This window comes from Schistocerca serialis, chromosome 2 (assembly GCF_023864345.2).
Source record: "Schistocerca serialis cubense isolate TAMUIC-IGC-003099 chromosome 2, iqSchSeri2.2, whole genome shotgun sequence".
Classification (NCBI taxonomy): domain Eukaryota; kingdom Metazoa; phylum Arthropoda; class Insecta; order Orthoptera; family Acrididae; genus Schistocerca; species Schistocerca serialis.
The window spans coordinates 352,765,762-352,779,765 of NC_064639.1; the positions used below are offsets into that span (position 1 = coordinate 352,765,762).

Below are 14,004 nucleotides of genomic sequence, written 5' to 3' on the forward strand. Positions count from 1 at the left end.
TTTGCTGTTCCTTATCTATATAAACAATTTGGGAGACAATCTGAGCAACCGTCTTAGGTTGTTTGCAGGTGACGCTGTTGTTTATCGACTAATAAAGTCATCAGAAGATCAAAAATAAATTGCAAAACAATTTAGAAAAAGATACCTAAATGGTGTGAAAATTGGCAGTTGACCCTAAATAATGAAAAGTGTGAGGTCATCCACATGAGTGCTAAAAGGAATTAAACTTCCGTTACACAATAAATCAGTCTAATCCAAAAGCTGTAAATTCAATTAAATACCTAGGTATTACAATTACGAACAACTTAAACTGAAAGGAACACATAGAAAATGTTGTGGGAAAGGCTAACCAAAGACTGAGTTTTATTGGCACTTAGAAAATGTAACAGATCTACTAAGGAGACTGCCTACATTACGCTTGTCCATCCTCTTTTAGAGTACTGCTGTGCGGTGTGGGATCCTTACCAGATAGGACTGACGGCGTACATCCAAAAAGTTCAAAGAAGGGCAGCATGCTTTGTACTATTGTGAAATATGGGAGAGAGTGTCACGGAAATGATACAGGATTTGGGCTGGACATCATTAAAAGAAAGGCGTTTTTCGTTGCGATGGAATCTCACGACATTCCAATCACCAACTTTCTCCTCCAAATGTGAAAATATTCAGTTGACACTGACCTATACAGGGAGAAACAATCACCACGATAACATAAGGGAAATCAGAGCTTGTGCGGAAAGATATAAGTGTTCGATCTTTCCGTGCACTATACGAGATTGGAATAAGAGAGAACTGTGAAGATTGTCCGATGAACCCTCTGCTGGGCACTTAAATGTGGTTTGCAGAGTATCCATGTAGATGTAGATGTAGAATTTCAGCACTGATTTAGGAAAAAGCATGGAAAACCGAAATTGGAATTCAGATGAGGATTTAACTACTGCCGAACGCAAGTCCGGTGTTTTGTTGACTGCACCATCTCATTTGATAAAACCTTAAGATTATCAGTTCATTCATTTACATGTCATGTTCCATAAATTCCAACATGAATGAGGGCTGTTTGGGGTGAAAAAATGAATTTCACTCACCACAACTTGCTGGTATTAAAGTAGATGTATTGTAGTGTTAAAGTACATGTATTGTAGGAATGAAATCAAAACAGCGTTATTTGTTTGCATATTAAGTATTATTTATACCTCATCACTGTAAAAACAGAAGGGTTAAGATCTCCTCCCCTGTAAAGTTTAGGTACTTGCTAAAGTTTACGTAGTTGCTAAACTTTGTATGGGACACTGATTCTATCTGATCTCTTTCAAGGGTGATGTCCTCATAAAAACTGAGAATCACTGCTTTACCACAAGCATATTTCACATTTTCATCCAAAGTTTTACTGCCATCCACATATGTATTATTTAAAAGTTCTGACAGAAAATGATTCATACACTCTAATTTCTTCTGTAAAACTGCGTATGCAATCTCTATAAAGGGTCAACATTAATAAAACTGAAGGACAGATTACTGACTGGAAATGGTTTACGGTCGTCTGAACGTGTGTCTGGAAATGCGTTAATGCCATGGTAGATGCCGCTGACCACATGCCACATGTTCCTTGTGTGTTGCAGGCTGTGTCATTGACGCAGCATACTGTGAGCAGCAGAATGGTTCGGTGTTCATGTCAGGAACAAGCTGAGTTGGTGTTTGTGTACAGCGAAGCAGATGGAAATGGTCGAGACGCAGCATGGCTATACCAAAACAATATCACACAATATTTCAAGCCCTTTATGGGTGTTTAAATGATCATGGGTCCTTTCAGAGAGATGAACATGCAGGGAGGTGGCAGACTGTGTGTACACCAGATTTGGAGGACCGAGTTCTGCAGGATATTGAGACGATCCCTAGTACACGCTCCAAGCACGTGGCCTGCCAACAGGGTGTAAACCAAAATACGATTATGTGTATCCTGTATGACAACCACTACTATCCCATGGAAGCCATTTTGAAAATATGCTGACACTTGGATGCAATGCAGCTCTGGAACATGTTCCAGGACGATTTGTTATCACACAATGCACACCGTCCATTTTTGGATACATGTTCATAAGACCTTTTTTCCTCCATTTTCAGTCAGGAATCCATCCCAGCAGTTTGTCGGTTCTATTAATGTTCATCCCGTATACACAAAGCAGAGTATATGTTTGTATCTCTTCCTAAACCCCTGGATCGATTTCAACCAAACCTGGTGCAAAAACTGCAGACCTCATGAGTATCAGCACTGTGGGGTTTATAATCTCCTAGTTGCAATAGAAGTGGGGATATGGGTAAAAAGTGATTTTTTCCAGACCGTGGCATATAGGCTGTCATGCATGACAGGTGGATTGTGTGGGAATAGTATCAGACTGCCTTTCCACCAAGCTCTCGACAGCAGCCTACATGTTAGGGGCACACAATGGTTTTGCAGCCCCTTCTATAAAAGCTGAGCAGAAAGAAGGGAAGGAACTGGGAAAAAGGGGACGAGGGGAGGAGGAGATAGATAGATCGAGAACGGTGAGGAAGAAGCAGTAGATGGAGAGAGGAGATAGACAGAGAAGGGGGCAGGAGGAGATGGGCACAGAGAGGGGGGGCAGGAGGAGATGGAGGGAGGAGGACGCAGGCAAAGAGGGAGTAAGGAAGGTATAAGCCAGAGGAGGCCAAGGTGGAGATGGAACAGAGAGGGGAGGCGAGGAGATGGAAAGAGGAAGGAGAAGGGTACTGCAGAGAAATGGGGAAGAAAGAAAGAGATGGTGTGAGAGAGAAGATGAAGGAGACTGGGATAGGAGGAGATGGAAAAAGAGGGAGGGGGAGGAAATAAAACAAGATTAGGGGAGGACGAGATGTGAGCAATAATGGTATGTGTCGAACAAGTACGCGGGCTACGTTGCAGGGAAAAGGCTAGTGTTCCAATAAAAAGGAATCATTTATTAATCAAACTTTTTAATAAACACATCCACAGTAAAGTTTCACTCATCATTTACACAGCTCTCTGATAATTTATCCACAACTATTTTAGATGGATAAAACATATAAAATTAAAAAGATGGAATGATATATATACAATAAAAGGATGATGAAATGCCATTATTTACAAAAATCAGTCACTTGAAAATTTACAAGCCTGTTAGGCCTAGTCACTTCCACTATCGCTCTCACTGTCTCCGCTTTCGAAATCTCCTACATTAATTGAGAACTTGTATTCTTGATCACAGCCAAGGTATGCATCACTCATGAAATACAAAGTATATGTATGGTGACCTGCAAATGAAATATTCTGATCAGTAACATAAATAAATCTAAAAAGTCAAGCAAATATTATTATTACTCACACTCAACAAAAACTGGTTATGCATTGTACCTGCAGTTAAGCGATGGTATGTTGATACACACAATGAAAAACACACAAACACAAATTTCAAGCTTTCGCAACCCAAGGTTGCTTCATCAGGAAAGAGGGGAGGAGAGGGAAAGACGAAAGGATGTGGGTTTTAAGCGAGAGGGTAAGGAGTCATTCCAATCCCGGGAGTGAAAAGACACACCCACCTGCACATATACAGACACAGACAGACATATGCAAATGCAAAGAGGTTGGGCAAAGATGTCCGTCGAGGCGGAAGTACAGAGGCAAAGATGTTGTTGAAGGACAGGTGCGGTACGAGGGGCGGCAACTTGAAATTAGCGGAGGCTGAGGCCTGGTGGGTAATGGGAAAGAGACAATATATTGAAGGGCAAGTTCCCATCTCCGAAGTTCTGATAGGTTGGTGTCAGTGAGAAGTATCCAGAAAACCTGGACAGCGTAACACTGTGCCAAGATGTGCTGGCCGTGCACCAAGGCATGTCGAGCCACAGGGTGATCCTCATTACCAACAAACACCGTCTGTCTGCGTCCGTTCATGGGAATGGCCAGTACGTTGCTGGTCATTCCCACATAGAAGGCTTCACAGTGTAGGCATGTCAATTGGTAAATCACGTGGGTGCTTTCACACGTGGCTCTGCCTTTGATTGTGCACACCTTCCGGGTTACAGTACTGGAGTAGGTGGTGGTGGGAGGGTGCATGGGACAGGTTTTACACCGCAGGCGGTTACAAGGGTAGGAGCCAGAGGGTAGGGAAGGTGGTTTGGGCATTTCATAGGGATGAACCAAGAGGTTATGAAGGATAGCTGGACGGCGAAAAGACACTCTTGGTGGAGTGGGGAGGATTTCATGAAGGATGGATCTCATTTCAGGACAGGATTTGAGGAAGTCGTATCCCAACTGGAGAGCCACATTCGGAGTCTGATCCAGTCCCGGAAAGTATCCTGTCACAAGTGGGGCACTTTTGGGGTTATTCTGTGGGAGGTTCTGGGTTTGAGGAGATGAGGAAGTGGTTCTAGCTATTTGCTTCTGTACCAGGTCGGGAGGGTAGTTGCGGGATGCGAAAGCTGTTTTCAAGTTATTGATGTAATGGTTCAGGGATTCAGGACTGGAGCAGATTCGTTTCCCACAAAGACCTAAGCTGTAGGGAAGGGACCGTTTGATATGGAATAGGTGGCAGCTGTCATAATGGAGGTACTGTTTCTTGTTAATGGATTTGATGTGGACGGATGTGTGAAGCTGACCATCGGACAGATGGAGGTCAACGTCGAGGAAAGTGGCATGGGATCTGGAGTAGGACCAGGTGAATCTGATGGAGCCAAAGGAGTTGAGGTTGGAGAGGAAAGTCTGGAGTTGTTCTTCACTGTGAGTCCATATCATGAAGATGTCATCTATAAATCTTTACCAAACCTTGGGTTGGCAGGCTTGTGTAACCAAGAAGGCTTCCTCTAAGCGACCCATAAATAGGTTGGTGTACGAGGGGGCCATCCTGGTACCCATGGTTGTTCCCTTTAATTGTTGGTATGTCTGGCCTTCAAAAGTGAAGAAGTTGTGGGTTAGGATGAAGCTGGCAAGGCTGGAGGAGATGGGTCACGCTGTGACGGAGGACGGAACTGTTCCAGGCAGGGTTTAATTTGGATAGTGTCTTGGGGAGCTGGATCTTTAGGAGTGGGATTAGGATTAAGATTATTTTTCTTCGTGGCAAAGCGATATTTCCAGTTCCGTCCTCTGTCACAGTAGGACCCTCCTCCTCTTCCTCAAAATCACCCTCTCCAAACCTTCCAGGAATTACTCACTTCAAGCCTTGTCTCTCGATCTTTCTTGAAAAACCTTAATCCTACTCTCAACATCACCACAGCTGAAGCCCAGGCTATTCGTGATCTGAAGGCTGACCGATCCATCATCATTCTTCCGGCTGACAAGAGTTCCACGACAGTGGTACTTGATCGTTGGGAGTATGTGGCTGAGGGACTGCGTTAGCTTTCAGGCAACACTACATACAAAGTTTGCCAAGGTAATCCCATTCCTGATGTCCAGGTGGGCCTTCAATGAATCCTCAGAACCTTAGGCCCCCTACAAAACCTTTCACCTGACTCCATCAACCTCCTGATCCCACCAACACCCTGTGCCCCTACCTTCTACCTACTTCCTAAAATTCACAAACCCAAACATCCTGGCCACCCCACTGCAGCTGGTTACCAAGCCCTCACAGAACGTATCTCTGCCTATGTAGATCAACACTTTAACCCACTACATGCAGTCTCCCATTCTTCATCAAAGACACCAACCACTTTCTCGAACGCCTGGAATCCTTACCCAATCTGTTACCCACGGAAACCATCCTTGTAACCATTGATGCCACTTCCTTATACACAAAGATCCTGCACGTCCAGGGCCTCACTGCGATGGAGCACTTCCTTTCACGCTGATCACCTGCTACTCTATGCAAAACCTCTTTCCTCATTACCTTAGCCAGCTTCATCCTAACCCACAACTTCTTCACTTTTGAAGGCCAGACATACCAACAATTAAAGGGAACAACCATGGGTACCAGGATGGCCCCCTCGTACACCAACCTATTTATGGGTCGCTTAGAGGAAGCCTTCTTGGTTACACAAGCCTGCCAACCCAAAGTTTGGTACAAATTTAGTGATGACATCTTCATGATCTGGACTCACAGTGAAGAAGAACTCCAGAATTTCCTCTCCAACCTCAACTCCTTTGGCTCCATCAGATTCACTTGGTCCTACTCCAAATCCCATGCCACTTTCCTCGACGTTGACCTCCATCTGTCCAATGGTCAGCTTCACACATCCGTCCACATCAAACCCACTAACAAGCAACAGTACCTCCATTATGACAGCTGCCACCCATTCCATATCAAACGGTCCCTTCCCTACAGCTTAGGTCTTGTGGGAAACGAATCTGCTCCAGTCCTGAATCCCTGAACCATTACACCAATAACCTGAAAACAGCTTTCGCATCCGTCAACTACCCTCCCAACCTGGTACAGAAGCAAATAGCTAGAGCCACTTCCTCATCTCCTCAAACCCAGAACCTCCCACAGAATAACCCCAAAAGTGCCCCACTTGTGACAGGATACTTTCCGGGACTGGATCAGACTCCGAATGTGGCTCTCCAGTTGGGATACGACTTCCTCAAATACTGCCCTGAAACGAGATCCATCGTTCATGACATCCTCCCCACTCCACCAAGAGTGTCTTTCCGCCGTCCAGCTAACCTAGGTAACCTCTTGGTTCATCACTATGAAATGCCCAAACCACCTTCCCTACCCTCTGGCTCCTACCCTTGTAACCACCTGCAGTGTAAAACCTGTGCCATGCACCCTCCCACTACCACCTACTCCAGTACTGTAACCCGGAAGGTGTACACGATAAAAGACAGAGCCACGTGTGAAAGCACCCACGTGATTTACCAATTGACATGCCTGCACTGTGAAGCCTCCTATGTGGGAATGACCAGCAACAAACTGTCCATTCGCATGAACCGACACAAGCAGACAGTGTCTGTTGGTAATGAGGATCACCCTGTGGCTAAATATGTCTTGGTGCACGGACAGCACATCTTGGCACAGTGTTACGCCGTCCGGGTTATCTGGATACTTCTCACTGACACCAACCTATCAGAACTCCAGAGATGGGAACTTGCCCTTCAATATATTCTCTCTTCCCGTTACCCACCAGACCTCAGCCTCCACTAATTTTAAGTTGCCGCCCCTCATATCGCACCTGTCATTCAAGAACATCTTTGCCTCTGTACTTCCGCCTCGATTGACATCTCTGCCCAACCTCTTTGCATTTACACATGTCTGCCTGTGTCTGTATATGTGCGGATGGATGTGTGTGTGTGTGTGTGTGTGTGTGTGTGTGTGTGTGTGTGTGTGTGTGTGTCCGCGCACGCGCGCGCGCGAGAAAGTGTGTACCTGTCCTTTTTTTCCCCTAAGGTAAGTGTTTCCGCTCCCGGGATTGGAAAGACTCCTTACCCTCTCCCTTAAAACCCACATCCTATCGTCTTTCCCTCTTTCCTGATGAAGCAACCATGGGTTGTGAAAGCTTGAAATTTGTGTGTGTGTGTTTGTGTGTTTTTCATTGTGTCTATCAATATACCATCGCTTTCTCATTTGGTAAGTTACAGCATCTTTGTTTTTTATATATATTTTTCCCACGTGGAATGTTACACACACCCGTGTGTGTGTGTGTGTGTGTGTGTGTGTGTGTTTTTGTGTGCACGCTGATTACCTACTCTCCTACCACAGTTTGTATTCTACCAGGATTTTGCAAGTTATATTAATGTCATTGCTATAACAGAAATGTCAAACACAAAAACGACAGAACAAAACATACATGAAATACATATCCATAGGCATTGCAATATTGTATAGAAGAAGACATATCCAATACACACTAACTGACACTTAAATCAGAGACTGGCCACAATTTATGTTACAGTTCTCTTCTTCAAGAACCAGGTCCTTATTGTTCAATGGCTGACAGTTTTAATATTTATTTCTGAATACAAAATAAATCTCTAACCAAAACTTACAAAATTCCTTCCTCTCTGAAGGCACAATAGTTCCAAGCAAACGTCACGAGAATAAAGCACTCACCTGGACTTGGTGCAACAAAGTCCAACTTGACTTTTGCTTTCTGCTGAAGTGTAAGCCTTTTAATTGACAGTAAGGAATTTGTTTTTGGGTCACCTATCACAACCCACCATCCTTCTTCACGTTTCTGCACAGGCACAGGAAGAAATGGAATTAAAAAATCTTGTCACAAATTATTATTATTATTATTATTATTACGGTATTTACACATGAAATATCTAATCCACAACACAGTAATACTCCAACTTATGTTACCCTGTTTTACGCAAATATTGAGTTACACAAATCACCTGTTTGAGTGCTGCACACTTCTACTGACCCACTCCACTCACACAGTGCTTGGCTTACAATAGGTTCAGAAGTGTTTCCTACAGAACCATTTTATACACAGAGCTGGCTTGATTGATAGATTCTGTCATCCAAATGAAGAAGAGCTGATGTATTTGCATAACCCAAGGAAACAAAATCATTGTATTTGGAATGTAAAATTAATACAGAGAGAACATAAAGTCCAGAAACACTTACAATTATTTATTGCAAAAGAACCAAACACTGTACAGATATCATACATATGTCATTTTGTAGAGAAACCCTGAAATTATTATTATTATTATTATTATTATTATTATTTATTTATTTATTTATTTTTTTTTTTTTGCCCCATGTGTACCTCCACAGCATAGTTTGGTAATTTTCCGATAGTCAGCGCTGGTCACAAACATGGTGAGTTCAGGTATGGAGCGAGCTTTCTGGGTGTTGGTATTCAACAAAAACAAGTGTGCTACCACTGTTCAATGAATATTTAGAAATAAGTACGGTAAGAAGCCACCAACAAGGAAGGCCATTTACCACTGCCAAAACAAATTCGTATACAACAGGTTGCTTGTGCCTGGCAAAGACAAGCTGACGTCCTAATGTGAGTGAAGTCTATGAGAGACATTCATAAGGAGTCCAAAGAAATTGGCGCATCTTGCATCCCGTGAACCTGAAATGGCTCCAATGACAGTGTGGAAAGTCCTGTGACAGAAGCTGTCTATGAAACCATTCAAATTGGAGCTAGTGCAGAAGCTCAATGACAACGACAAAGACAAGCATTTTGAGTTTTGTTTGCAGTTGCAGCAATTGAATGACGATGGGGATGGCATTGTTGATCACTTAATTTTTAATGATGAAGCCACTTTTCACACTAATAGGAAAGTGAACAGGCATAATTGTCTAATCTGGGGGACAAAGCATCCACACGAATGCACTGATTTTGAATGTGATTCTCCAAAGGTAAATGTTTCTTGTGCCTTGTCACGTCGAAAACTGTGGGGGCCATTCTTCTTCGCCGAGAGCACTGTCATTGGATATTCCTACTTGGACATGTTGCAGCAATGGCTGATGCCTCAAATGCAATTGGAGACTCTCCATCCATCTTTCAGCAAGATGGGGCTCTACCCCATTTTCATTGTGAAGTTCACGGGTACCTGAACACAGAGCAGCTGCATCGACGGATCGGCTGTTTCATGAAATGGCCTCCCTTATCATCAGATCTCACTCAGTGAGACTTTTTTCTGTGGGGTCACATTAAAGATCTGGTGTATGTACTGCCTCTACCACGTGATGTAGCAGAGCTCTGGGAGATAATATGGGAAGCGACTGTCACAGTCGATGATGCTATGCTGGGACGGGTATGGCAAGAATTCGATTACCGTATTGACGTCTGCCGGGTCACTCATGGTTCGCATATGGAATGTTTGTAAAACAAACTTTCAGTGTTTCTCTTCAAAATGCAATACGCATGACATCTGTACACTGTTTAGTTCTTGTGCAATAAATAATTGAAGGTGTTCTTGGATTTTATGTACACCCTGTATTATCACAGACTTTGATGCAAAAACTAAAATTTTTTGAACTGCCAAAAAAGTTTTAACTAGTGGAATCAACAGTCAGAACATCTACAAAGGTAAAGAAAAATTCTCTAAGCTACGAAAACCGCTCAACCACTGAATTAAAGTATCATTTGTGAACATCATGGTATTATCCCTCAGAAGGAAACAATATTAAAATTATGGTGTGCTCTCAAGCTGAGCTGATTTTTTAGAGACTGGAAGAAGCAACTGGGAAGTTGGCCAAAGATGAAACATTTAAAGCTAATAATGGTTAGTTTAGCCAATTCAAAAGTAGTCATAATTAGTATAGCATCACAGAAAGTGGAGAGGAGGCAAGTACTGATAGAGAGACTGTGTCACTCTATGAAGGAAAATTAATGGCAGTGATAGAAGAAGGTGGCCATACCAACCAAACCACGTTCAATGTAGATGAAACTGGTCTTTTCTGGAAGATGATACCCAACAGAACTACTCTTACACATGAAGAGAAAACATTTTTAAGTCTTAAATTCACCAAAGACTGACTGACACTGCAGCCGGTGATTGTAAATTAAAACCTCTTTTAGTTTATTGCCCAGGAAATCAGAGAGTTTTAAAATATACATATACATCTGGGTTGGCTGTGAGTTGGAAGTCGAATGCTAAAACTTGAGTGACAGCTTATTTTTTGAGGACTGGTTTGGTCATCACTTCATATCTGAAGTTGAACATTATTGCCAATAAAAACAATGCAAATTTTAAAGTGATACTATTAATCGACATCACACCAGGTCACCTTCCTGTTACTCTAATTAATTTCCACCCACATGTGAAATTTGTATTTTTGCCACTGAATACAACCAGAGACATTAAAAGAAGCTACGAGACAAAATGATGACTTCTGGAAGCAAGTGCAGCGGGAATTATTGGACAATCTCTGAACGAAATTTCCCAAAAAACTTTAAATGGCATTTGGAAAAACTGTGTCCAGTTTTTTCACTGCCAAAACTGGGAGGGGGGGAATCAGTACCAGATCCTGATCAAATTGATAATGTGGTTGCTGAGGTGGACACTGTTGCCACACAATTTAATTTAGGGTAAAGGTGTTCATGAACTGTTGAATTCACACAATCAGGGGGTGACAACAGATGAGCTTATAGCAAGCGTAAAACATTGAATAACTTGACTTTTTACACCCAGTTCAATCAGAAGATCAACTGACAGTTACAAACTTGACATAAGGCCTCAGTTCAATTGTAAAAGGGTTATATATATATAAAAAAAAAAACAGATTCAATAAAATGTGCATTTCTGCTACATAACAGGGAATAAAAAATTTATTAGCAAAGCTTTGATGAAATTATGTGTGTGGGGGGTGGGGGGAGTTGTGGGTCCTCGGTAGATGACATTTTTAAATTTTATGAAGCCTTCTATGTCACTTAATGTCTCACATTGTTGCAATGCATAATACTGTATTGTAATATAATTTTACTATATTGTTGTACATTTTCTTCTAAATTACATTGTTTTCTTTAGTCTCTTGTCCCAGTTGAACATAATTTGTATGTTTTTATATGTAAAAGTGGACCTTGACTTATGCAAATTCGACTTCCACGGATATTGCTCAGTTCCACCTACCGCCTTAAGTCCATGATATTACTGTGGTGCCAAATTTCCAGATGAACAGCAGAAGTATTAAAATTTTAAAGATGGGACTATAAAGAGATTGTACATGAAAGAGAACGATGCTCTTACTGCTGTACCTTCAAAATACGCTCTTGTTTTTGTTTGCTGTAATTTCAATCACTATGCAATTTACAAGGGCAATTATACATGGTATCTTTGGTAATGGGACTTGATGTATTGACTGTAGTGGTTGACAGTGGGCCTTTCTTTAAAGGAATTGTTTCGAACAATGAAATGTGGTGCTTTGTTGCACTACCATCAACGAATATCTGTTAGTGGTTGGGAAAAACCCACCTCAGAGCATATTGCTATAAAAAGGCTTAGGTTATGCATGTGCATGTGTGCAAGGAGCGAAGACAGACAATCCAAACCTCTTTTCAGAAAGCTCATGACGTTTCTAACAAAAACTGCTACAAAAAATATTACCTGTGGGTAGAATGGTGCAATTACAGGACCTGTAACTTCATCTTCTCTCTCAAGCTGCACAAGAACATTCACAGATGAACCTGTATGTATCCTGTCCTTGTCTTGTACCTCATATCCCAGTTCAATATTGGGATAACGATTACAGAAGCGTGCAACATCTGCCATTTGTTGATCTGTAAGTTGCAGCAGCTTAGTGCGGTCTTCATCTTCAAGTTCCATAATATCAAACACTGTTTCCACACCCTGAAATATAATTGACACACAATTATCACATAACTGCAGCTAATTATTTCTTTTCCACATGATGGGTATGTATTTATCAACAGAGAGATATTTTGAAAGAGAATAGCTACAATACTGCAAGGAATACATGCAGCATAATTTCCATCAGAAATATTTTTAGAACTGAAAGAAATCCAAATGTAAAAATACATAATATAGTGTCAGAACTATAGGAGGTGCAGGGAAATAGCTTGCACAGATTTCTGACGCTTTTAGGTAAGCTGTTCTAAAATAAGTGAAGAACAAATGAAACTACCTTCTCAGTACATCGCTTGATGATTTCAGGAGTAAAGTGTGGCAACTGCTTTAGATATGAGTCTTTGCTCCACATGGCTTGTGTCACCATCTGTGCCAGCTCCATAGCAGCAACAGCAGGAGACAGCCAACCATTTGAGCTCAGTACATCAACACAGGCCTGAATGAGTCGGATCGCCTTCCCCAAAATCACCTCAGTGTCTCCTTGCAGTTCAGCTCCAAGCTGCAATCGGGAAAGGTGTGCCTGCAGCATCAGGTTTGTCTTCACGTGTGGATCATTGAACCGAGCTCCTGAAAGCAAATTAAGTGTGTAAGCCACATTTTACAAAATCATGGCATATTTCACAAGGTCAGTAATAAAATGTGACGTTAAATGGAGCAAATTGTCCATATTAATAGTAAGACATAATTATTCTCCAAACAATTGAAATAATGGAAGGAGTAAAGGTAACAAACTCACTGTTGACATGTAGTAAATAAAACTGGACAAATTGGTAAGATTTCAGACAAACTCTTTCTTGAGTGCTACTACAGTTTAATTCATGAATGACTGCGGTTCATGCAGGTCGAGACATGAACAGGAACTGCAGTGTTGCCGGTTCCAAGCGGCAGTTGTGGTAGCATGCATACACGTGTTTTGTACTTATGAAGAAAGTACTTATCCTGCAATTTGTCTCTTGCTTGCTTATGTAGAATTTGTCACATAGCACCACCAACAGCAGTGACAACTCACAATAATGTAACAAAGATTCACTAAATAACTCTCTATGATCACATTTAATGTTCATACTGGTGACAGCATTCACAGCAGAGCACTTGGACTGAAATATCATTGGCTGTCAGAGAATGTATGGCTCAGATGTGCAGAACAAGTCTAACACAGAAAACACACACACACACACACACACACACACACACACACACACACAGAGATAAAGGCCTTTCTGGCCAAAAGTTTACTTGTTTGACACTCTTTTTGTTGTGTCCATCCACAGCATCTCCGCTATAGGGTGAGTAGTTATCTATTCTTTTCATAATATTGTCATCATTCCATACTGGACTTCCCATTGTTTAAAACTTTTCACTCACTTGTACAGCTGAGAAGCCCCCACACAGATAATTCACAATGGCACATTGAAGGTGTTAAGTCAACTAATGCAGTCAACAAATTGTGTCTAGGTCAATTAACATCACACATGTAAAAAATTTCTTTCACTGTGATGGACACCATATACGATCTACATATTTCATTGTTTCCAATTTATAAATGTGGAATTCCATTTTATCACTTCCATGGAGAATATCCCTTGACTGGGTAATGTTTTTCTATCTTACATCAGACCCTTCCCCTTTTTAAACAAGAAGCAGCAGAGAAAGGCTGACTGACACAGAGTTAAAATCACACTGAATTTGTAGTTATCAAAATTTTAGGCAGATGCGTAATCAGGAAAAGCTGAAACAGAAAATATAGAAGGGGAAAATGTGCTGGTGCTGGAGGG

The 14,004-nt window shown here is 41.7% G+C and overlaps 1 protein-coding gene across 1 annotated transcript in view; it reads right to left on the reverse strand.

Annotated features, from left to right (window-relative positions):
- Positions 1–2,947: 2,947 nt before the first annotated feature.
- The window catches only part of LOC126457167 (putative U5 small nuclear ribonucleoprotein 200 kDa helicase), a 108,664-nt gene continuing 97,607 nt past the window's right edge, over positions 2,948–14,004 (reverse strand). Inside the window, exons 23-26 of the mRNA XM_050093249.1 lie at positions 12,507–12,796; positions 11,969–12,211; positions 8,007–8,130; positions 2,948–3,282 (exon numbers count right to left, since the gene is read on the reverse strand). Coding sequence (XP_049949206.1) covers positions 3,155–3,282; positions 8,007–8,130; positions 11,969–12,211; positions 12,507–12,796 — 785 coding nt within the window. The 3' untranslated portion in view covers positions 2,948–3,154. The remainder of the gene's footprint in view (positions 3,283–8,006; positions 8,131–11,968; positions 12,212–12,506; positions 12,797–14,004) is intronic.